At 49.1% G+C, this 24,152-nt stretch overlaps 7 protein-coding genes across 7 annotated transcripts; 3 read left to right on the top strand and 4 right to left on the bottom strand.

Annotated features, from left to right (window-relative positions):
* Positions 1–491: 491 nt before the first annotated feature.
* URA6 (bifunctional uridylate/adenylate kinase) lies at positions 492–2,142 on the bottom strand. The gene is made up of 2 exons (XM_024907330.2): positions 1,502–2,142; positions 492–1,419 (listed from the first exon to the last, which is right to left on the bottom strand). The coding sequence occupies exons 1-2, from the start codon at positions 1,731–1,733 to the stop codon at positions 749–751; spliced, it is 903 nt and encodes a 300-aa protein (XP_024766523.1). The 5' UTR covers positions 1,734–2,142; the 3' UTR covers positions 492–748.
* Positions 2,143–2,895: 753 nt separating this feature from the next.
* On the top strand, positions 2,896–7,847 carry TrAFT101_003715 (uncharacterized protein). The gene is made up of 3 exons (XM_024907331.2): positions 2,896–5,746; positions 5,824–6,405; positions 6,464–7,847. The coding sequence occupies exons 1-3, from the start codon at positions 3,152–3,154 to the stop codon at positions 7,424–7,426; spliced, it is 4,140 nt and encodes a 1,379-aa protein (XP_024766524.1). The 5' UTR covers positions 2,896–3,151; the 3' UTR covers positions 7,427–7,847.
* Positions 7,848–8,380: 533 nt separating this feature from the next.
* On the bottom strand, positions 8,381–10,082 carry TrAFT101_003714 (uncharacterized protein; the record flags this gene model as incomplete). Its single annotated transcript, XM_024906140.2, has 3 exons — positions 8,381–8,961; positions 9,031–9,954; positions 10,043–10,082. The coding sequence occupies 3 exons, from the start codon at positions 10,080–10,082 to the stop codon at positions 8,381–8,383; spliced, it is 1,545 nt and encodes a 514-aa protein (XP_024766525.2).
* A 355-nt stretch (positions 10,083–10,437) lies between these two features.
* TrAFT101_003713 (uncharacterized protein) lies at positions 10,438–12,805 on the top strand (the record flags this gene model as incomplete). Its single annotated transcript, XM_024906141.2, has 9 exons — positions 10,438–10,538; positions 10,590–11,166; positions 11,233–11,277; positions 11,328–11,394; positions 11,451–11,694; positions 11,759–11,861; positions 11,917–12,023; positions 12,085–12,304; positions 12,359–12,805. The coding sequence occupies 9 exons, from the start codon at positions 10,438–10,440 to the stop codon at positions 12,803–12,805; spliced, it is 1,911 nt and encodes a 636-aa protein (XP_024766526.2).
* A 1,017-nt stretch (positions 12,806–13,822) lies between these two features.
* Positions 13,823–15,031, bottom strand: TrAFT101_003712 (uncharacterized protein). Its single transcript, XM_024907332.2, has one exon. The coding sequence runs from the start codon at positions 14,872–14,874 to the stop codon at positions 13,891–13,893; it is 984 nt and encodes a 327-aa protein (XP_024766528.1). The 5' UTR covers positions 14,875–15,031; the 3' UTR covers positions 13,823–13,890.
* A 1,271-nt stretch (positions 15,032–16,302) lies between these two features.
* TrAFT101_003711 (uncharacterized protein) lies at positions 16,303–17,145 on the top strand (the record flags this gene model as incomplete). The annotated part of the gene is made up of 2 exons (XM_024903134.2): positions 16,303–16,609; positions 16,679–17,145. 2 exons carry the CDS (start codon positions 16,303–16,305, stop codon positions 17,143–17,145), a joined length of 774 nt encoding a protein of 257 aa, XP_024766529.1.
* Positions 17,146–17,487: 342 nt separating this feature from the next.
* Positions 17,488–21,869, bottom strand: TrAFT101_003710 (uncharacterized protein). The gene is made up of 2 exons (XM_024903132.2): positions 21,622–21,869; positions 17,488–21,558 (listed from the first exon to the last, which is right to left on the bottom strand). Exon 2 carries the CDS (start codon positions 21,312–21,314, stop codon positions 18,387–18,389), a length of 2,928 nt encoding a protein of 975 aa, XP_024766530.1. The 5' UTR covers positions 21,315–21,558; positions 21,622–21,869; the 3' UTR covers positions 17,488–18,386.
* Between the last annotated feature and the right edge of the window lie 2,283 nt (positions 21,870–24,152).

Here is a 24,152-nt window from a genome sequence, read left to right as displayed (position 1 = left end):
GAGCCACGAAACAAGCCGGCTCGATACGAGCAGATCTCTTGGGTTGGATTTAGGGGTTCGCATGAGCCTGGTAATCGATAATGCATGCGTCTACTGCCAAGGTACTAAAACTATGACGCCTTGTTTAATCGCTCTATTCCGCACGAAGCAGGCTATACTGATGCTCGATGCACATGTACATACAAGGAACCCGGCTGGCAGTCCTATTTTAGGCAAGCCAGTGGGATCGAGAGTGGCGTGTGCTTCGTACTTCCTACGATGACCCATGACACGATGCAGGCAATCATCTACAATCGATCGACTAGAATACATGTAGCTAACACTACGCGTATCCTGTAGACGGGCCTCGTCACAGGCACACGTACACACACCCTCGCCCTCAGCTACCTAGCGAGGCAGCCCCACTATCGCATCGCCAAAGCCTCAAAAGACGAGGTGGTTTTGACACCACAAAGAACCATTCCTTTAGAATAGAATCATAAAAATTATATACGACTAAAGAAAAAGAGTAAGTTAAGTGGACAAGGAGTCTGGTAGAGAAACCTCGTTTAATATACAGTTACAGGTTACAGTGGAGGGGCCAGGTTGCCAAACCAATCTTCCCTTCTAGTAATATACCTTCTATAAATAATACACATGCGCTCTCTTTGATCCAAAGCACCAGTTCTAAGACCCATCACCCTTGTAAAGCCCCCCTCCCTCTCTTTTCGCCTATTGAATACAGTGTAGAGCCCCCATCAGTCCGAGATTAAGACGCAAGCTTCTCGGTAAGAAGCTTGCTCGTCGTCACAAAGACATCCGCGGGAGAAGGTGTGGCGTCAACCTTGATGACTTTGCCTTGGCTCTCATAGAAGTTAACGACGGGCATGCTGGTCTCAATAAACGTGCGGAAGCGCTTGCGGATGCTCTCGGCGTTATCATCTGTTCGACCGCTTGTCTTGCCCCGCTCCAACAAGCGTTCCTCCATAACCTTCTCAGGGCAGTCGAAGAACAAGACGAGCTTGGCGGGGCAGACAGCCTCCTCAAACTTATGGGCTTGATCCATCTTACGGGGGAAGCCATCGATCAGGAAGCGGCCCTTGGTGGCGCCCTTCTCGCGGAGCGCAGCCGTCATGGCGTTCTCAAGCAGCTTGATGGTAACCTCCATGGGAACGATAAGGCCATCCTTGATGTAGTCTTTGATCAATTGACCAAACTGAGACCCGGGTCGGTCCTGCTCTTCGCGCAGCAAGTCGCCGGCTGAGAGATGGGTGAAGCCCTGCTCAGCAACGAGCCTGGCGCATTGTGTGCCCTTTCCAGCGCCAGGACCACCGAGGACGAAAACGACGGTCACATCGGCAGGGTTGAATACCGGTGCGTCCCGGGCAGGCAGCGCAGCCGGGGCGTGGGCTTCGGTCGCAGGAGGCATGTCGTCTGTTTCTGGTAACAGGCAAGCAATCGTTAGCCACAAGCCATGTTGTCGACTCCGTCGTAAGGGGGTGGATTCATCGCCGGCACTCACTTTTGATACGAGAGTTTGCTAGTTGAATATATCCCGCCGAGGCCAATCCAAAGAGTGCGAAGAAAGGCCAGAACTTGATCTGGCTGTTACCACCGCGAGGGGGCTCCGAAGAGTAGAAGCGCTGCTGGCGGAAGACGCGAGACTTGCAAAGCGGTGACGAACAAGCTCCTGCGCGTGTGGGGACCGCAGCGCGGTTAGCAAGGCGCAACGGGGTCGATATGCGAGAGGCCATTGGTGCGACTTTTGCGTCTCTCCTGGCTCCTGTGGTCGTCTGGTGGGTGGTACGTGTGAGGAGGTAGGCGATGTCGAATACGTAGTCCAAAAAGGTCGGGTGTCTTGGTGGGCTGATGCCAGCAGCTGCTGCAATCACGGGATTAAGGAATGAGTTGTAGATTTGGCTTGAGCAGATTGCCAATCGCCGGACGAAAACCGCGAGAGTTACCCCACTATAAACCTTTAATTAGACGAATTATTCTGGAAATTACGATGCTGCAAGAAGCTAATGGAGTGTGCCACAAAAAAATTAGTGAAAATAGTGTATTGAAAAAGAAGAAGAAGAAAAGATTACAGTACCAAGTCTATCATGTTGTAAACACTTTTTCTTAAACAACTATTTGATCGTCGTTGTAGGCAAGAGGGGCATTATCGGGTTTCATGCTACTACCTACTATTAGTATTAGTGCATAAGTATCTCGTGCTCTCCTTAAGCGGCATGGACCACTGGCGATCGACGCTTACTGTATATAGGTTTATACGAAGAGAAAGGCTTATTATAGATACTACTACTAGTAAATGGACGCAAAAAGTCTTACACTGTAGTCGCCGTATGTTTCACTTAGCATGAATGGCCTTACTGAACACTTGTTATCAAAGGCAGCCTGTGCTTCAAAGTCTCAAAGGGAAAAGCTTCTCCCCCTCTTTTGATGTGTGATAGGCACAAAGCAGCAAACTCGGGGTCCTCAAGCCTGTGCTACACAGGTACTCAGCGCAGCAGCTAATAACGCCTACTACCTACTAGGTACCTACCTACCTATATACTACTACTGCGGCTGCTTTCATTTAGAGCAAATGTACTCGCATATACGATCAAATGGATATTTGACTTGAATAATACATACATACATGCAGATATAGATTCTGAGTGCCCGAGTAAGGGGAAATAGGCATCATCGCTGACAGCTAGCTGTCTTACAGTAATCGGTGGCAGATCACATCCGGGCCCGTTCTGGCGTGTGCTTGATGCCATTAGCGCCTTGATCAAACAAAGCTCGTGTTCCTGATTGCTCAGGTTCAGGCATATGCGTGGCGCTGCACCTCACTGCGCTTAGAACCATGCTCCAGGGGCCTTCAAGCGCCTAAAGCCGACCAGCATCAGGAGATGACGTTTTCTCCACAGCCACCCGCCATCTGTCCAAGTTGCAACACACCTGCACCACCAAAAATCCCATTCGCAGCACGCTTGTTTGCCAAAACACCAAATCCACGGATCCTGCCGCGAGGCCATCCTGCCTGTCTCCCTTCGACTTTCGCTCGCCATCTGCCCCTAGCAGCGCTGGCTGCCTGCTGAGCCCCTCCCCTAGTTCCAGAGGCTATGAGGCTTAGCATCCACCGAGGGCTTGGGCATCATTCTGCCTGTTGAGAGACGTCGCAATGGCGTCACGTCAGTCGTACCAGTCTCAACATGGAGTCAACAATAGCAGTAGAGACACGGGAAGATCGCGGGCACAGTCTACGCCGCAGCACCCTGTCGACCCAGACGAAGCTCGAAGCTTCGCTCTGCGCACCGCCTATCTGCACTACTTGCTGCAGCCCAAAGCTAAACGAAAGCAATACGTGCCGGCTCCAAAGCAACCTGCGCGAGCGCATACGAGCGTGGGACAGCTCGTGCAAGATTTCGTTTCGGGAAACTCTTCGAGCATCAAGCTCCCCCACAACTTCGCCACCGCTCTGCTTGACCGTGTAGGTGGCGTCCTGAGGGGCAGTGAGGCTTTACCAGGGTATAGCGATGCAGCTGTCAAGAGAAGCTTTGCCGAGGCCTATACGGCATTCTCAGAAAAGACGTTTCGGAAAACGATTGAGAAAGAAAGAAAGTTTGAGCCCTTGGTCTTGATCTTCTACTCTGCGGCGACGAAGGCGGCCCAAAAGGGGAAAGGACCTGACGATGAATCCGATTCATGGAAGCTACTTCCAGACCGCCACCTTGCCATGTTTGTGAGGTTGGCCGCGAATGTTATGAAAGATCTGGGACATGACCGAGATCGACCCGAGCTCATGTCTAGACTTACAGATCTGGAGAGCAAGCTTCTCAGAAACGACCAAGATCTGGTTAGTAACAGCACTGCTGGCACTGGCACCACGATTGAAGTGATAGTGCCTCTTAGCTATGATGTCAAGGATATGCCCATGGTACAGACAGTCGCGAGCATCTTCGGCATGGGTCTCTCAGAGGCCCAGAAGATACTAAACGAAAAACGCCAGGTTTGGACTGAAGAGGCTGCGCTCAAGGATCTTAAATCATACCAGACTCGGCTTAATGCCAACCTACCAGGCACACTGAGCAGTCATGATTTTGACGTTGAAGATGCCTTTCTTGAATGGAAGAAGTCAGAGGCCACACATCTCTCACAGATGATGATGGACATTTTAACAGCCAAGCCAGAGCTGGCAAAAACCAAAACTGGCCCCATCGACCAATCCATGACGAGTCGGCCGACGTCAATGTACGAAAATGACCAGGCATATGCCGACCTGAGTCGTGTCATCTCTGATCCAGGTGCCTCGTCTTTTGCCTTTGACCCGTCTATTAGTCTGAGCTCTCTAGCGATTGGGGAATCGAGCAGTATCAGAACCGTAGATGAAACGATATACACATTCACCCCTTCTAATCCCAGGTCGTTTTACAAGCATATTCTTCAGCAGGCAATGATGTTTGATCAGATGCATGCCGACCCCAACAATGACTACCAGCCGCTGTCGCATAAATCTATGGACCTGCTGAATGAGCTCTCTGTGCGGTGGCGTATACCGCAATTTTCTCGACTCATTGTTCTTCTAGAGGGGGTAGCCAATCAATTTCTTGAGAAAGAGATAGCTCCCGAAGACCTTGACGCTGCCTTTGATATAATCAAGTCTCCATCACAAGAGTTGAAAAAGCCGCCCCATATTCACCAATATAACGCCCCCCTGACTGATTTTGACCCCAGCCGCTGGACGTTACATGATTTTGCTGCGTACCAGCACACTCTTCAAACTCTTCACGATGCATTGTTGCAAGAGCTCTACGATCTCTTGGAAGGTTGCTATCAAACTAAACCCCCCAACATTGGGCCTGTCATGTTCCTTCTAGAAAATCATATTGGCCAAGACCCAACCTTTGCTCCTCGGGCTGATGTGATGAAAGACTTCAAACAGCTTCTATCCGACCGCCTAGCCCAGAAAGCTACTGAAATCTATCATGAGAATATGCAAAAACAGATACCAGAGCGAAAAGAAGAGTGGGATTTTGCTCATGTTGTGCAGCTTGGCAAAGCTGTGTCCAAGGTGTGCGACCGAATTCGAAAGCGATACAAAAAGACTTCCACTATCATGGGAGTAGATCCATTGAGTATCTTAGTTTACGAAGTGTTTCCCAAATTTGAGCAGGATGCAAGCGCCATCGTCCAAATCATCATGCAAGGAGCCAGCGAAAGTGGCCAAGAGATTGAGATTCAAGATGGATTTGAGCTGTATAAAGAGCTGAAAGAAATCCGCGATATTCACGAAGAGTTCCTCCCTAAGGAGCCTTTCGCCTTCAATATTGAAGATTTGCTCGTCGATTTTGTATGGCGCTGGCTTAAATCGGCCGAGGCTCGAATGGCGGATTTCGTCGATCAAGCAATCAAGCAAGATCAGTTCCAAGTGAGGACAGACAGCCCAGATCAAATAGCTGGGGACTCGCAGCGGCATAGCGTGTCCATTATTGATATGTTTATGCTCTTCAACCAGACGGTAGACCAGGTTTTCAAGCTGGAGTGGGGTAACGCAGAGCATCATGCCAGATTCATGACTACATTGGCAAGGAACTTTTCCGCTGGCGTTGGCCGCTACTGTGAGACTGTTGATCAGCAGTTTGCAAAGGAAATGGATCGTCCTTCTGCTCAGGAGCTGGCTGCACAAACTCAAACAACCCAAGAGAAGTGGATGCAGTATGCTAAAGATGCATGGAACAACAAGGAAAAGGCCGAACCATTCCAGTTCTTCCCAGAGGCAAGTGTTACATCAAATGATACAATGAGTTATCTTTTTTTTTTCCCCCTTACACTAACTCATTGTGTCTCTTCCAGTCTTTTGTAAAACTTAACAATATCGAGTACGCAATGCAAGAGCTTGATAAGCTAGAAAAGACCATGAATGTCGAAGCGTGTGCAGCATTATTAGAAAAGAAAGACGGCGTGAAGAAGAAGTCTCGGAAGCCAAGCAAGTATACTTTTACCATAAAGGTAGTAGAGGCCGAAGACCTCAAAGCCTGCGACCCCTCAGGTTATAGTGATCCATATGTCGTTTTTGGTGACGAGTATCAGAAGCGACTTCACAAGACGCGTATCATTCATCGGAATTTGAACCCCCGATGGGATGAATCATTCGACATTACAGTTCAAGGCCCAGTTAACGTCATTGCAACCATATGGGACTACGATACGTTCGGTGACCATGATTACGTCGGACGAACTTCGCTGAAGTTGGATCCTAATCACTTTGGCGACTATCTGCCCCGAGAGTTCTGGCTTGATCTGGATTCACAGGGCCGTTTGTTAATCAGAGTCAGCATGGAAGGAGAGCGTGATGACATTGTCTTCCATTTTGGAAAAGCTTTCCGTCATCTGAAACGTACAGAACGAGATATGGTCCGGAAAATTACGGATAAGGTAGGCGCGATTATTGCACGATGTAATGTGGCCGAGGTTGGCTAACTTAAAATCCCAGCTTACCGCTCAAATTAACGAAACACTATCACTCGAGACCTTAAGGGGCCTCCTAGGATCTGGAGGCGTGGGAGCTTCTATCACAAGTCTCTGGAAGAAACGAACTTCCTCTGCTACCCCATCTACAGCGCCCTCACAGTCGCAGATTGAAAACGCTCTCACCAATCTCTTTGCCTATTTCGATGACAACTTCGCTATCATGAAAACGACACTGACAGACGCAACAATGATAGCCGTCATGACCCGTTTGTGGAAAGATGTGCTTATAACAATTGAAAATCTTTTGGTGCCACCATTGTCAGAGAAGCCATCAACCCAGAAACCCCTTACGCGCCTGGAACTCGACATTGTGTATCACTGGCTCGAGATGCTCTTTGCATTCTTCAACGCCAAAGATGAGCACTCAGGCGAACAACTCGGAGTTCCTGCTGAAGTACTCAAATCGCCTAAGTGGCACGAGCTTGCTTCGCTAAACTTTTTCTACTTTGAGGATACTAACAACCTCATTCGGGAATCGGAGCGCATGGCCGCAGCATCTGCGCAACGAGCTCAGCAAGCTTTACAACAGCAGAATCAACAACAAAGTCAGAGTAGACTCGCAGTGCCGAGTAGTCTGGGGGCGTCTCTGGGTGGTGCGGGCTCGTTCGCAAGCATGGGCACCATCCGACGCGGTAAGAGTATCATGATGAGCCGAAATCTTGGAACAATGCGAAAAGCCAAGGAGGCGAAGCGACGCGAGATGCAAGCTGATGCTAGTGATGATATGATCTTACGAATCTTGCGTATGCGTCCCGAGGCGACCAATTATCTCAAGGAGAGACAGCGTCAGAAGGAGCGCCAAGCCGCAACAGCTGCCGCGGCGCTGATTGTGAAGAACAGCGTAAGCCAAGGTTGGAACTCTGGAGTACCCGCATTTTCAGGGGCGCCGTTCGGACGAAACAGTCTTTTGCCTAATAGGAGATAAAGCGTGAAGTTAGCATGCATGTGATAGAAAGGAAATAGAAGAAGAGAAAAGGAGGACGAGAATATTTAAACAAGGCATCAGAATTAGCTGGGAGAAAGGAGAATTAGTTGACCTAGGAGAAGGGAGATCTTATGACGAGAGCAGCTCCATCTTTTACTTCTGTACTTTGCCTTTAGTGTTTTATGGACTGTGGCCCGGCGGGATTTGGCCTCATCAGATACCCTTATGAGTGTAGGCATATACCGAGGCCATGGATTGGGGATGGTTTGATTTTACGACATATCCGGGATTCTTGAGATTGGTGAACATTATGAGACGGGAGAGAAGTTGTGTAATCTTAGCATGTTAGGGGATGGTTACTCTTCAGTTATGTAGATAGCAATATCAAGCATTTGTTTGTTTAGGAAAATTACCATCCAGCACATTAGCTGTATCCCTAACGAGGCAGTCAGTCCACGCTATACCTACGTATAAATATTTAGCTGCCATATAACGCTTGAAAAGTAGAGGCAGCAGAGGCAGCAGAAGATTAAAATACATGTAGCTAAAAACTCATGTCATCAGCTACAGCTAGGATGCTGGATAATGAAACAAGGTGCTGAATAATTTTTTTTATTTCTACATAAATCATATTCACCGGGCCTAGAAATATAAAATATTCCCAACTCTTCGGCTAATTACTCACTCACCATCATCCAGATTGGAGATGAATGAAATTGTGGTAGCTTCGCATTTAACCACTAATACGGACTTGATCTTGTATATATGCAGCCTATGAATCCCTGACCAAGCTGCGGGCTTTAAGACTTCAAATCATGGCCTTCTGAATTACATATATTGTGAGGTGGCAATTATTTCTCTGTTTCGATTTAAGCTATGGCATTGTCAGCCTGTTATATATCGAACCATTTTCTAAATCAATCATCATGTCTAAAAGATATAGAAGAGTCCCAGTTATTGTTCCAATTCGGATTTCGATCCAGCTGTGGCTTTGCCAAAATCCTTGTCATCGCATGCCGCCCTGTGTACAGTCTTATCCTCCAAAGTAGATCTAGCTCCATTTTCTCTAATTATAACGGAAGACTTGCAAAGGATCATATTAAACTCAAAATCCTCACCATCGGCATTACCATATTTTACTAAGCCTGGCGCTTCGACAAACTCTACAACATAGCGAGATGTGTAGGTGTCTACATCGCTTTGCATAGATTCCATCATTTCTCGGTTATAGATAGTGAAGCTCCTGTTGTTATCATCTCCAAGCCACCGCTGCAAGAAAATAGCCTTTGAATTCATCATCATGGCGTGGAGATCAATCGCGTCCATAATGATTTTCTTCATCTTGACTTCAAAGAGCGCCATCATCGGATCAGGAATAAACTTCGAAACTGTAGCTTTGGTAGCTTCGAGCAATAAATAGATAGCTCCTTCAGCTTTTTCATGGAGCTGGGGGTCTTCATTGAGACTAGCGACTGCTCTCTGTTTCATTTGACTGGCCATATTGAGGCAATGGGACTTGTTGATATATCCTTGACCTAGACGAGAAAGTTTATTAGCCGATTATGTCAACATGTACAAGATAAGAGGCCGAAGCATTTACGTACTTGCCATATACACGACCTGTGTCAACATCTGCCCGGCCGCTCCGTACCAGATGGGCCGCATCCCCGAGAATACAGCGGACTTGATTATATACCATATCATTCGCCGAAGCACAGCAGCTCGTAAGCTTGCAACATTGCAATAGGATAGAGGCAAGAACCTTTTCATCCGTTTCATCAAGGTCTCGATTTCGTCATTCTCATTGGCGGGATGCTTGGTTAAGCACTGGGAGACTAGGTCGCGGATGTTAAAGGATAATTTCCCCCATTCTGCGGTGATGTCAGAATCCGAAACTTTGGTATACTTGAGATTGTCCTGTTTCGAAGCATCAATGGCAGCTTCTAGCTTTTTTCTCAGTTTACTACACTCGCTTTGTAATAGGGAGATCTCCGAGCTATGCAGCGCTTCCATTCGTTTCTGGTCTTGTTGTGCCTTCTTAAGTCCTTTCTTAAGAGTATTATTCTCCATGCATAACTCCTGGTTCTTAGTTTTGAAGGTTTCAAGGCCTTGAGTTTTCGATTTGTAGTCTTCCAGCCACTCATCAAAGGCCTTCTCATACTTTTCAATTTTGGCATCGACCGCAGGTTTCTTGACGCGTTTTTCAGGACGTGTGGCCACATCATCGTGTTTCTCGCGACCCCGTTTCGCCAAGTTTGGAGTCTCAATTTGACTCGATGTCGGCGAACCTGGTTGCATTGGCTCATGTTTGACCGCATTCGAACGGAGGACTCGCGAAGTTTTAAGTACAATGAGTGGCTTGCTGGAAACAATATTTTCTTGATAATTTCCATCTGCTTCATCGGTGACAGAGCGGTCTTCCCCATCACTATCTTGGCACTCTTTATCTTGAGCTCGCAGCAGTGATGACGCGGTTGGCGTCTCAATAACTAGATTCTCCACATCGATTTGCGAAGATTCTAAAACTTCTGCTTCAAAGTTAGCTTCAACTCTCAACTCAGTTTGCTTGATGCAACTAGTTGGGAAATGTATTCCCATGAAACAGATATTTATTACCGCGTCCTCCACCAGGACTCCTGATACCTCGTGGTGGCATTGTGTTGCAACCTCTCCGATGAGAGGAGAATTGGCCTCTGCGTATCTGGATAATACTTTTTCACGAAGACTGTATTGAAATATATCAGAAGTGAGAGAGATAGAGAGGAGAGAGAAGAAGAAGAAAAGTAAAGAGCGTGTTTTGCGGTGGGGGCGGTAACATGCAGAGTATTTTGCCAGATGGCTGCCAACTGGCATTGCAGTGAAGCACGCGTTCTTATTTAAGCAACTTATGCCTTACCATTGTTTCTATTTTCTTCCTTTCAACTCACCACATTCTCTTTTGCCCCATCAGCTAAAGTTTTGATATCAGTTATTGCTCGACTGCAACGTTGCAAATTGAGCAGCACTCAATCATGCGAGGAACTGGCCGAAAACAAAGAGGCACCGCCAGAGGGGTGCAGAAAGCTTCTGCAGGAGATCCTACCATTGTCATAGGCATAGACTTTGGGACCACGTAAGTCTATTCTATCGTGATGACGCGGTTCCCAAGACTGAGTCTGAATAGTTTCTCCGGTGTCGCGTGGGCTCGATCGAGCCGACCAGAACAAGTCAATATAATAACTAGCTGGAAATCTCGCTTCAATTTTAACAGCGACAAGGAAAAAGTACCAACCATAATCTCTCACGAGGAGAAAGATGGCGCACCTCTTTGGGGCTATGTCGCTCCACAGGGATCGGCCTCCATCCAATGGTTTAAGCTCTGTCTTCTGGATAAAGAAGACATACCGCAGTATCAAAGAGGTTCAGAACATCTTAAAGCCGCAATGGCTTCACTAGAAAAGTCCAACGCCCATGTTGTGGATGTTATCAGCGACTACCTACGAGAGTTATGGCAGTATACCATGAACTGCATTGAGCGAGCTGAGGGAGCATCAATAGTCGATGTTTCCGCGTTCAAAGTGGTTGTCACTCTACCAGCGATCTGGCCTGCATATGCTCAGTTTCGAATGAAAGAGGCAGTTGAAAGAGCAGGAATCTTGAACATTCGTGGCGTTTTTGATACTGCTCTGGAGTTTATTTCAGAGCCTGAAGCGGCGGCATTGGCAGCTTTGCAAGATCTGTCTGATAGGGCAGATATGGTGGTAAGTCTATATGATCACCACAGACTGAAATAACCATTATCGCGGCTAACTGATTGACCTTCACAGCCCGGTGATCATTTTGTCGTCTGTGATGCTGGTGGAGGCACTGTAGTAAGTTATTTAGTCCAGTTAAACGTTAACACAGCTTATTTGCTTCACAGGATGTGATCACATATACTATCGTCAGTAAAGATCCAATCAGAGTTAAAGAAAGCGTCAGAGGAGATGGTAAGAAATACATCTTCTTTTCTTGTTCATATTTGTATAGCTTACATGGTATCTAGGAAAGCTCTGTGGCGCTACGTTTGTGGACGAGCGTTTCCGAAATCTCCTTAGGCAAAAGATCCCTTCAAGTACCTGGGAAAGACTTGGAGAAGACGGAATAGCTCGTCTTATGAACAATGAATGGGAGAATGGCATAAAGCCACAGTTCAACGACGATGGCCGCAAGTGGTCGATACAAGCCCTCGTCAGTTCACGGAAGAGAGATCACGAACAATACATTTCTTCAGATATCAGTATTCACAAGTAAGCCCCTCACAAAGGTAGAGAGTGATTAGGTATAGAGACTGTTTACTAACGTACCCAACAGTTATGAAATTGTCAACGTGTTTCACCCCATAACCAGCCAGATTGTGGAACTTGTAACAGCTCAAGTTAACGAAGTGAAGATGCGGTACAAAAAGCAGGCCAAGGTATGAAACTAGGCTTAAGCTGTTAGCGCAAATAGACTACTGATTGAATTACTAGTTTGTGATCTTAGTCGGTGGTTTTGGGCGATGCCACTATCTATATAACTGTCTGATTGAAGGTCTTAGGGGCAAAGTAGAGGTTTTACAGAGCTCTGGAGCACGGCCGTAAGTACGAGCTGACTTTTTTAATACTAGACAAGGCTGACATTATTTCTCAACGACGTAGCTGGACGGCCGTCTGCCGCGGCGCGGCTATCAGAGGGCTTGAACAATCTGATGGCAAAACCGAGTCCGCGATTTGCTCGAGGATTGCCAGAGCCAGTTACGGTACAATGTGCAACGTGATACCGTGGTCTGAAAAAGACCATAGTATCCAAGATCGGGAGTGGTGCTCGATCGCACGAGTGTATATGGCCGCTGACCAAGCCTCCTGGTTTCTGCGTATTGTAAGTCATTAACCTCTAATGTGACCGAAATGGACAGTTCTAATTGTCATCAAGGGCGAGACTATAACCGTGGGTAAATCCATCGAACTAGGATTCAGTCAAGATTTCGAATCACCAGCTAGCGAAATTGTCACAAACCTGATCTACTCCAACAGCCCGCAACCATCAGAACGATGCGATGATACCGTCAAAGAGCTCTGCCAGTTACGCTGGTCGAGGATCCCCAAATTCGATGATCTCCCAACATGGACGAATAACAAGGGCCGCATCATCAGGAGACTCTCCTATGTGATCAAGATGACTTCCAACGGCGTGTCCTTGGATTTTGAGATTTCACACGACGACAGAATTGTCGCATCGAAAAATGTCGCGGCTGATTATAGCGAGAGTGGCACTGCAGCACACCGGCATGCTGGACATCTTGGCGACGACAATAGTGGCACCTATGTGCCTCCTGGAAAGGGGCCAGGAGGCTGGGACGACGAATTTGATGATGATTAATTTCCATAAGTGAGACTTTGTCTACGGTGGCGTTGGGGAACGGAATATATTGGTTGTGAATTTTAGCGCAAGGAAAACACTATGCTGAATAGTTATTGCTATCTCTAAATGAGCTATAATCCTGGAGAGATGTATGAACAATACTAGTATTTCAAATTATGAGGCTCACATAAAGTAAAAAATGGGAGTTGTTTATCAGCACCACCAGATTTCTTAATAAGCAGGAGAAGAAATGAGATTTTGATTTAGGAGGACAAGATATGAAGTGACTTAGCTATGATACATCGCAATTAATAAATTTAATTCCTAAATTAGATCCTCGCGCGCTTCCGAGTTGCCAATACCTGAAGATGATCAGCAATATGAAGTCAGCCTGTGATACGAACACTAATCAAGATGGAAACCCCGTTGAAGATGCCAAGCAGCATGACGCTGTCAAAGATGCGATGGATTTTCTTAGTGAATACCTACTTGATGTGTGGGTAAAGAAGTTCAAGAGAGATATGGGGGAAGCTATCAAACAAGCAGTGAAGATCTACGTCGCTACGATGAGATCAAAGGCTATCTTTTTTGTGAAATGGCCCGGAGGCAACTATGATAAGGATGCTTGCAAGTATGATCCAGATACGACGATAACTTTTTCAAGATGGGGTCGATACCACTTTATCAAGCTACGGCGTTGATGGAATTGAGTGCCCGGCCTTCTGGAAGTTAATAAAACGCGGATGGCAGCATTTCGATTCTATCATGGTACTTTGCAAATCTGTGGTGGTGGTCAAAGAAAAGGAAGCAACAGTAGTCTTGGAATGAATATGCACACAGCGAGCTGGAACGCGGGTTTGAGGCCGAGATAAATATCGAGCTAAAATTTGATTTGGGAGGACAGCTTATGAAGAAACTTGGCCATATCTTGAGTGAGAAAAGCAGCTACAGAGAACGGGCAAGAATATTTCAGCTTTATACAGATCCATGCCTATGGTCTTCTTGTCTATGTAAAATGTCAGTAGAGGCAGTAGAGGCAGTAGAGGGTATATATTGAGGAAAGAGGCTACACCAAGATGCTATGTATTTGACAAAGTACTCTGTTAATCGTGATCTTCCTCCGTTAAACCCGGACACCCGTCCATCTCAGCATTCGGATACGCCATTTTGCACCAAAAGCAATACCAATGCGTCTCTCGCAAGTACATAACCAGACGGCTCAACCTAGTGCCAGCATCAAGGGCATTAAATTCGTCCAGCTCTTCATCCACCTCATCCAGATCATCCGCAGTGGCGTATATAGTGTGTTTCTTGCCCAGGGCCTTTTTGTCGTCTTCGTCCTCGTCACCGCTTTCGTATGTCGGCAACCGAGAGAGGGACTGCTCCAAGTCATGCCTCATCCGCCGATCACGCTCTCTTTCTTCACGGTGTCGAATCAAGCCTCGATAGACAACGGGGAAAGACTTGAGCGGGCGAGATGATATCGGACGCTGTTTCGACTCAGAGGTTTCTGCTTCTTCGGAAGATGACGTTGGCTCGGGTGTGTCTTCTTTTCCAGCCTTTTCATCGTCCAACCTCTCCGCCGTGCGTTGTGCAGCATGGAGTTGCACTTCCAGTCTGGCGTCCTCTCTCTCCATCCTCATCCTCTCGCGGTACTCATTAGGATCGACTTTGACGGACTTGGCATCTCGCTCCTCAAATGCTTCTTGAAGCTTTCTCTTCTTCTCGCTGTCCAAGCCAATGCCGCCACGGTCTTCCTTCATGCTGATTTGGATAGGCTCTGACTTGCCGGCGCTTTGGCCGTCTTCAGTCTTTCTCCCCAGACTGCCACCCTTGAAGCCCATCTTTGCCATCATGGCAAGGCCTTTACTCTTTTTTGAGCGTGGGTCATCCAGCAGGGAGGTTGAGAGTGCCTTTTCTCTCGCAGCAGCTTCTTCTTGGGCGAGCTCTGCCTTGGATTTAATGATGCCCCGAGCGCGGGATTCCTTTTTAAGACGCTGAGCGCGCTGAACTGAGGACTCTTTCGCTGGGGTAGGATCTTCAAACGTCATGTTCATGTAATCATCTTCATCGTCTTCACCAGACATTGTGACTAGGTTAGGTATATGCTCTGAATTATGCTCTTTACGGCGCAGAATTCGTCCTCTGGTTCGGAATGTTGTTGAGGAGATGAATATCTAGACAGTTTGGGCAACACTTAAAGAAGCGATTTATACAGTAACACTCCCGATATTGAGCTTTTGAACGCGCTCTTCTTACGCGAACAAAGCAAGAATGACATGCAAGACAGTACTACGGAGGTTGAAATCTGGGGTGTGGCGTAGCTGCTGTGGCGCAGGACGACAGAAACAACATAAGCTTGGCTTGCAGGTATAGTACTACTAGTAGTCATTCATTTACAAAGGCGAAACGACCAATTGTCCTCCTCCGCCAAGCTGGCTTTCCGTCAGCCTTTGTGAATGTATCGACAAGTACAAGTACTGCTGCTACATGGCATTGTCTGCAGCATCACGTATTGAGATCTGCACTTTGCTCGCTCGCTTCCACTAGTAACTTTCCACTCCTTGCATTTTCTCGCCAACTAGCAGCAGCACCTCACTGTCCTCGTATTTCACTTAGTTGACTTGGCCAACTTTTCTTCCCCCCCATGGATTGCTGCGCCACCTGCTTTTCTCGCCCTACTTAGCTGTTTCAGGCCCTTTTTGCAGCGCGCACTCGCCCCTGTGCTGTATTACTCCGTACCTACGAAATATTGCCTCACTGTGAACAAATAAGCTGAGAGAAAAGCAAATAAGAACAAGTCGCTCTAATTTACCGGCTCTCCCCCCCCAGCCACCCGATTTTCCAGCGGCCAAGGCGCTTGTCTTTTTTGTCTCCAACGGCGATTTTCGCTTCTCCACTTTGCGCCGTCTTTGAAGCTTTCAGCTGCACCTCATCGCTGCATCCTGCATCCCGCCCTGCTGCACGGATATCCGTAAGAGAAGCTCCAAGTGGGCAAAGAGATGGAGAGATAGAGAGAGAGACTGGATCACAGACAAGGTAGAGGCAGACAAGGAAGCGAAGGTACCGTCTGTGCCTTGCATACACGTAAGGATTGGTTGGGGGCCTGGATTTATCTCTTACTGTTTAGAGTAAAGCTGGTTGCTATACCTAAGCTGGGCCCTTGCTCTTGTCAACAGGCCGGAACTTCTTGCAGCACGTTGCTTTGCGACTTGTATTATTACAACCACCTCTTTTTCGCGTTGAATGTTGCAAGCGGGCGCTGCTTCCACTGTAGCAGAGACAGACGATACCATCTCTAGCCTTGGTCTTGGTCTTGGTCTTGCGCAGCCAGTGCTCTCATCATAGCTCAGCAACAGCAAGGCTCAATGCGCGCAACCCTGCCCGCTTCCTGAAACAGCGTCAACTTCGTCTATTTTTTTTCACTTTGCATTGCTTGTTCACCTCATTTATCATCCTGTCTCGCATTATTCCATAAACCACACACACTCCAAAACCCTCCCCTGATCGCCATCATGGGTTCGTCAAGCCTCCTCGAGCAGTTCGGCGACGCCGTCAGTCAAAGCGGCCGCTCGTCTCGTCACCACCACCACACCAGCAGCCGCCGCCACAGCCACAAGAAGCGTCGCTCGCACTCTGAGTCGCGCTCGCCGCCGCCGCGCTCCCGATCAAGATCCAGATCCAGATCCAGATCTCGCTCCCGGACCCGTGGCGGTGGGATTTTCGGCGGCGGTGGCAGCAGCTACCGCAAGAACAATGGCTCGCGCGGCTCGTTCTTCGGCCTGGGCGGCAACAACAGCCGCTCCAGCCTGTTTGGAAACCGTAAGTGTGCTTCTCCGGTGATATCACGTAGGCACCTAGTATCATAACTAACAGTGAAAACCCCCTCAGGCCGCCCTTCGTACTATAAGCGCTCTCCCCGCGAGGGCTTCATGCAGCGCTGCCTCAAGCAGCTCAAGCGCCTCCTCCGCGACCTCCAGCACTACGCCAAGCGCCACCCGTGGAAGGTCTTCTTCCTCGTCATCGTGCCTCTCGTCACTGGAGGTGCCCTGACCGCGCTGCTCGCGCGCTTCGGCCTCCGCATCCCGCCATCTATCGAGCGCATGCTGGGCGTGGCCAAACGCGCCGCAACTGGCGATCCCTTTACCGCCGTCAACGACGCTGTCCGCATGGCGGGCGAGTACGGCAACGGCAGCAGCAATGCCGTCCAGTCGTACGTCCGGGGAAGTCGCGTCGAGCGCGGCCGCAGCGGCGACATGCGGTGGGAGCGCAAGGCCAGCTACTACGATGACATCGAGCGACAAGGCGGCGGCTTGGTAGAAGGCATCCGCAACGGCGTATCGAAGTTCTTTTCATGAGATGAGAACGTTGTCTAAACACCTTTTGCAAAGCCGAAGCGGGAGTCTTGCATACAAGCACTGAATTTGATGATGTGACCCTGTGCTCACAATGGTGTGGCGTTGGAAAAAGCGTGAGGCTTTTGTGTTTCGCATATGACTGGATACGATGGTTTTCTTCTGATACTCCCCCTTTTTTTTCTATTCTATCTCTCATTATGATGTGTTACGGCTTTATGACTATTCTTTTTTGTGTATATGACATGACTATACAAGGCGAGATGATGTTTCCGAAGTATTTATATCTAAATCCTATCGATAGCTGGGTACTTACATAGGTATATATATCCTGGTACCTACAATTAAAGACAAACCATACTACTACCATATTTACAAATCGTTTATCTCAAATTATCACGTAAGTAAAAAGGGCATCCGAAAGTTGTGAATATAAATGTTTTTATTTTATTTCGCCCATTTCGGGCTCTCTCAATTCAACTTAATGAAAAAAACCTACCATGAATTAATTTTTTTTTTCCTTTGTAAAAAAAAAAATTATACATACTCCGTAAAAAGCAACCCTTATCCGCGGCCAAATCGAGAAAACCCCTTTTCGGATCAAAATAATTGACCAACGCAAAAAATGAAGCCCCCTTCCCCTTTAAATATGGCTTATATATCCATCCGGCGTGCTTTTCTCAAGATGAGAGTTTCCCTTAGATTCAGAGAAAGTATCACAAAAGAAAAAGAACAAAGAAAATATTTCGACATACACAGCGTCGAGGAACCTTCCCCGTCCCAATCCGCCAAGCGTCCAAACATAAATAGTAATAAAAAAAGAAGAGTCCAAAATGCACTCATCACGCAAAAATAGCAAGGTTCATGCTTGTCATCAAACGCTCAATTCTGGTTGCGCCGGCAATGTGAAGGTGTCAGCTCTCTTGTAGCTCCATGTGAGAAAATAGCAGCATCATAATCCTCATAAAGTTTGCTTTGAAGGAAAATCATTTCTCAGCTATCGCCAGCTGGCTTCAAGATGTTTTCAACTGTGTTCCATGAACAAAAAAAAAACGCAAGCACACTTGTAAAATTTTCAATAGGTCCAGCATCCATGAGGCATAAGCGGAAAAAAAAAAGATTTTTTTTTTTTTGGTGAAAGCATGCGCTACATAGAATACATATAAGTTCGTCAAAGCAGCGTTTCAATAACCGTGAGACGCTGCTTTTTAATTCTTCGTCCCCTGTCACCTCCCTCTGGAAACTCAAGCTGCTTTATCTTCTTTAGCTCTTTCTTCTTTGACTTTGTCTTCTTTACTTGGTTTCCAGAACTGCATCATCCTTCCCAGCCGTTTGGTCTTGCTGTGCTTTGACTTTTTCGATTCTGGCTCATTATCTAAAGTCACTTCCATGGAGAGCTTGCTTCTCTCACCATGAGAGCTGCTAATAAGTCGGCTGAGGCTCGCCAAGCTCGAGCGTCTGCGTCCGAATGGAGCTGACATTGACACTGGGCGCTGGTCACGAGATGGTCCAAGTTGGCGAGGTCGTGGTACAGGAATGAAGGTGCTGTCACGGGTCATGGCTGAGTGGCTTGACGCGAGTGATGGGGCATCGTAGTCCATTGAAATCCTGACTTCCGGTCCCGGTTCTCCCATAAGCAGAGAATGGAAGCTATCGTCAGTGATGGACGAGGGTGCGGTGGAAATGCGTTGCGCATCAACCGACATTGGAGATCGCGGAGAGGGGTGAGAGGAAGAGACATAGCTAGCCGAGTAAGGGCTGAGCGGCGTAGCGCTTGCGCTAGGGAGAACCAGAGGATCGTCAACTGGCAGGTCAGCGGTGGCAGGGACCTGCCTTGGTGACGGAGCTGAGGGTGCTCCTGAGTCGACGGAATCCCTGCGGCCTTGGAATACTGGGGCTCGGAAAAACGTGAAATCTTCCTCTGTGATGGTCTCGTCTTGAAGTGAGACTTTAGATGCCTCAGCCCGTACTGCATATGAGCTGGAAGATTCTCCCTCAATCAATCCAGCGCTTCCGCGTCGCATCTTGCCCAGCACCTTGTCACTGGGGCCGAGGAAGGGCTCTTGCAGGACAGGCGTGATAGCAGGAGGTGTGACGTCGCCGTCGAATTCTTCGCTGACTTCTTCGCTAGTCTCTAGCTCTGTTTTGGTATTGCCCTTTCCGTCTTCATCCTCTTCATCCTCTTCAAACACGTCAGCCATGGTTGAGCTGCTGCCGAATCGGTGAATAGCGGAACGGAAATCAAAAGGTGGGAGATCAGGAGCCGACTCGGCACGTCGGTGGTAATGCATGCCAGGACCACTGAAACCTTTCAAGCCTTGAGCACTGTGGAGGCGCCTTCTGCTGCCCGGAGTACCCGCAGCGCGCTGAGCAGCTTCCCACTCGGCATTATAAGACAAAGGGGTGTTGAAAGGACCAAGTGCAGCGTCCAGGTCAATCATGGGATAAGACATATCCTCTGAAGACTGCTTCGGTAGCTCTGACTGCTCAGGTAAGGATGGAGATTCGGTGATGCTTATAATAGGCGGCTCAAGAGAAGGCTGGCGAATGTCCCTTTCGGGTTCATCCTCTTCCTCGTCATCCAGGTGAGACACAGAGGCGGGTGGAGTTGGTGGCCGAACAAGGTTTGATTTACCACGCTTCTTATGGCTCTTCAACGGCAGAATCGAGCCCGCCCAGCCCTTGGTCTTTTTCTCCTTCTCCTTCTCCTTCTCCTTCTCCTTATCTTTGTCCTTCTCCTTCTCCTTTTCTTTCTCCTTCTCCTTCTTCTCCTTCTTCTTCTTCTTTTTATCACTCTTGCCTCCTTTCTTAGACTTTGCGGGGATGACTTCTGTCGTATCTAGTGATGATTCCGATCCGCGATCAGAACAAGAAATGCCATCAATAGGTCGGGGCGTAGAGCTTGAAGAGCTGGAAGTGCTTGGTCGCCTCTTCATTGGGGATCCAGAAGCAAACGCATCCAAGCCAAAGAAAGACCAACGTTTGGCGGGTTTGGTCGGAGTAGACACATTCGACTCTACACCATCAGCATCGGCGATGTTGACAAGGGCGGGAATCGAGTTTCGGCGGCGGGGAGAAGTTGGTGGTTCATCTGGCATCTGGAGGTCTGCTGTGCGCTCTAAAATAGCGCCTGCTGTGCTTGGCCTCGAGTCATAGGGTTCGCCAGTCGGAGCCCGCATTAAGGAGTTACAGCCGTCGCGTCCATTGAGCGATGAAATCGATATGATTGAAGAGACGCTGCCGGATCCTGAATGGCCTGGTCGTGCTGTTACTGTGCTAGATGTTTCATTCGAGACAAGTGAGAGTGGTCGTGGAATAAATTCCAAGGTATCTGAAAATCCAACTCTCGCACGCATACCAGACTTGGTCATCTTCAAGTGGTCTTCGGGGGTGGCTTTAGCTACTCCTGGGCTGCCTGTGTTCCTACTGTCTTGGCCCAATGGCACGGGCTCCGGTAAGGGGAAGTCTGGGCCAATGATGGGTAAATCGTCTTTCCGGCTGAATATCGTAGGGCTATTGGGGGCGCTGTTTCCCTGAGGTAATGAGCCAATGGTTGGTGGCGCGAAAAGTATTGGGAGATCAGTCGCTGGGATGGTAGCAGACATGCCTCGACGGTGTCCTCTGCGCGGTGGTGGTTGGAGAGTGGGCACTTTCATGTCAAATTCGTTCTTTGGCGGGCTGGTGCTCATGACCGCAATGGTGCTTCCCTCACGGAGACGACCGCCAACAAATTCGCTGCCGCCTCTTCGATGTCCATGACCCATTGGTCGGTTAGATGCAGCAGCGGGCTGAGCTGGGGGTTGAGCAGAGCTTGGAGAATGCGGTGGGCTGAGAAAGCTGTGTGGTTTCGGAGGAAGAGAGGCACCGGGGTTGAAGCTGAACGCTGGCAGCGCAGCGTGTCGAGAGTCAGAGCCATCTACGGCTATGCTGAGGGATCTCGAGTGCATCTCTACTGCAGATAGAGGCCGTCTCCGCTTCGTTGTCGGATCGTGGAGGGTTGATGAAGGTGACGCCGCTGGAAACGCGAAATGAGGATTGGGAGGAGGAAGTGTGCCATGGCGAGACGCAGTCGCGTCGTCCAAGGAAGCAAGATAGTCGACAGGCCCCTCGATGTGGTGGACTGGCGAAGCAACGGCTGCTCGCTCGGGGCTACAGAGTGCGGTTGCCATCATTGCTTCCGGCCGTGGCTTGGCATTAACATCGACGAACGACTAGATTGCAGGCAGGCTGGATCATAGGGAGGGCTTGGTTGTGCTCTGGTGACTGGCGGATTTTTTTTTTTTTCGGTCGATTGATGCGTATTTTGTCCTGTGTCTTGTCGTCGTCCTTCTTTCTCTCTCTCTGTTCCGTCTGAAAAGTACAATGGTGATATAAAACAAGCCGAAGCAGAATAAGATTTGGATTAAATGTTTGAGTCTATAGAGAAATGAGCGGCCGGTTCACAGACGGAGGCTGCGTCTAGATGTTGGCGATGCGTACCAGCGTATCAACGGCGGCTCGAATGATGCGGCAAAGACGAGAGATCTGTCGCGAAATAAAAGATGAAGAGAATCGAAGAAAGAATGCAATGCTGAAGAAGATCAAGTTCAAAAATCGGGGCAAATGAGTGGACGGCCAAAACCAGCAACAACTCGAGTCAAAGAGCGTCGCTGGAATTGCACCAAAGGTGGTTAAAGTTTTCGATGGCGCGGATAGAGAATTAGAAGGAAAGGAAATCTGGAGCGGAAGAAGAAGAGGAAGATTTGGGAGAATATGGGGGGGCGAGCCAAAAACTGGGCGCTACGGAACAGGGAAGTACAAGTACGAGCCTGCCAGCAGATCCCTGCCGCGGTGCCTGTCTGGCGCAAGGTACCTGCTAGTAGCCATACAGGCACGAAGTACCTCAGCGCTGCAGGCACGGGGTATGAGCGCTAAAGGGCTTGTGGTCCCCACAGCCAAGTGCGGATTATTGTCTCTTAGGCTCCGGCTGCCATCCCCCAGACATCTCAGCAGCCCCTTGCGAACTGTACCATATGTACAGGCACGAGGGCAGGTACATGCACAGCGAGCTGCCCGTACCAGTACCAACGGCAGCAGTACTCGCGCGCACACGGCGCCGTTAGTGCTCATTCACTGGCAGAAAGTATCGCACAGATCAACTGCGGCGCGTTTGCCACCCCATTAAATGCCTCCTCCGGCCGAACGAACGCTCACTAGATGGCACCCGATTCTCAGCGCATCCACACAGTGCCCCAGGGCTAGCGACGGTGCGGGCCAGCCTCTAGCACGGCACTAAGGCACGTCCAGTTCCCAAGCACGCCGTACATTGGCACGATTATCCTGTACAGTACAAGCCAGAATAGTGCCCTGAGCCCCAGGCTGATCTATTCTAGGCATGCATCCATCTGGCCATCCCCCGCTGCCATTGGCGGATAGGGAGCCTGAATCTCGCAACGTCCCTGTCAGCCCTTTGCGTTGGTACCTGTCTCCGTACTTGGCCGGCAGCCGTGTCGCAGGTACCTGTAAGAAGTACATCCTTGGCACTGCCAAGACTCGTACACATTTGCTTCATTCGGCACTAGCCCAGGCCACCAGACAGCCAGAGGCGGCCGCCTTTTCTTGGGTTTGCACTCACGGGACTCAACTAGACTCAGACTTGCTCTCCTCTTTGGACACAACCATCCGAGCGTGCGCAGCCAAAAACAAACTTGCATGCGAGATGCATGCATAGCGTGGCGGCCTTTTTGTAATACCTACTACTGTACTAGCAGTATTATGCATGTCGTTATTTGCAGCCTCCCAGTGCCAGAAACAACAAGCCTCTCGGCGTGCCAGGCTGCGGAGTGCCTGTCAATCCGGACAAGGACCTGGCACATCGTTTTGATCTCGCAACCAGGACGCCAGGGCAACGACGCCGAGATCAGATATCACTGCAAAACGCTGCTAGCAGCAACCGGGTCGAGTGGAGGCAGCATCACGGTTCCCGTCTGGCCTGGCCTGGCCTGGCCTGGCTCACTCGAGGTGCTGTAGGATTTCTGACAACACAGTGTCGGTTGTCCTGGCGAGGCCCCTTGCGTATCGAGATCACAAGGCAGCCATTGCACCGATTCGACGTGGCAGCCAGAGTTGGAAGCGAGTCCATCCGCAAATCGCCTTCCTATTGCTGTCAGCTTGCATATGGTAGATCCGAGCAGGCGTTTACGAGCACGCTATTGATCCATGGGTAAATATTGCCTAGCACTGCTTGGGCCGCCTGCCGCGGTGATACTATTGCTACATGTATGTTGGTTTCCTATGCGGCCTGATGATGTGTTTGCCCTTCTTATTGTCTCCTCGTGACCATCCAGCTCGCCAGACGGTGGCATCCAGATTGCAATTGAGCGCATGTACATGTACCTGCCCAGTGCAAGGCCACGTTCACAAACCATCTTGTCTCTCAGCTAACATACGCAGGCCTTCCTTTTCTTCCACCTCCCTTGCGTGAGGCCCATCAGCTGGGGCTGGGCTGGGCAATCATCGGCCCTCACAAGACCATTGCCTGTTCTCAGCCACCAGCCCCGTCGGCAATCGACATTTGGATGCAAGACAGAAGGAGAGAAGCCTCTCGTGAAGGTACCTCAGCTTAGCCTCTGCCCTTATACAGTAGCATCTGGCCAGGTACGGGTACAGAAGATTCATGCAGCACACACACAGGCTCCACAGACAGGGGCATACAGGCGCCAAATAGGCCTGCATGCACAACAAATTACCCCGGCCCAACCAGAAACGCAAGCTCTGGCCGCGGCTGGGTGCAAGCTGCAGTCGATAATCAAAGGGTTTTGGCCTGCACCTATCCGAGGCCGCAATTGACACCTGCTTGGTGTTCGGATAATCTTGGCCCTCGTTCTTCAGCTTGCATCGGGCAAGCCCAAAGAAGCGGCCCGGACGTGTTCTCTTGCACTAATTCTTTCTTTTCCGTGTTCTTCTTTACTTGCTCTCTGCCTTTTGGTGCTGGCAACAGCAGCCTGGCGACGGCCCGCCGGCCCTTTCGT

Source organism: Trichoderma asperellum, chromosome 2, assembly GCF_020647865.1.
Source record: "Trichoderma asperellum chromosome 2, complete sequence".
In the NCBI taxonomy this organism is placed as follows: Eukaryota; Fungi; Ascomycota; class Sordariomycetes; order Hypocreales; family Hypocreaceae; genus Trichoderma; species Trichoderma asperellum.
Note: the sequence above shows the minus strand (reverse complement) of the source record. Positions and strands in the feature narration are given on the sequence as shown.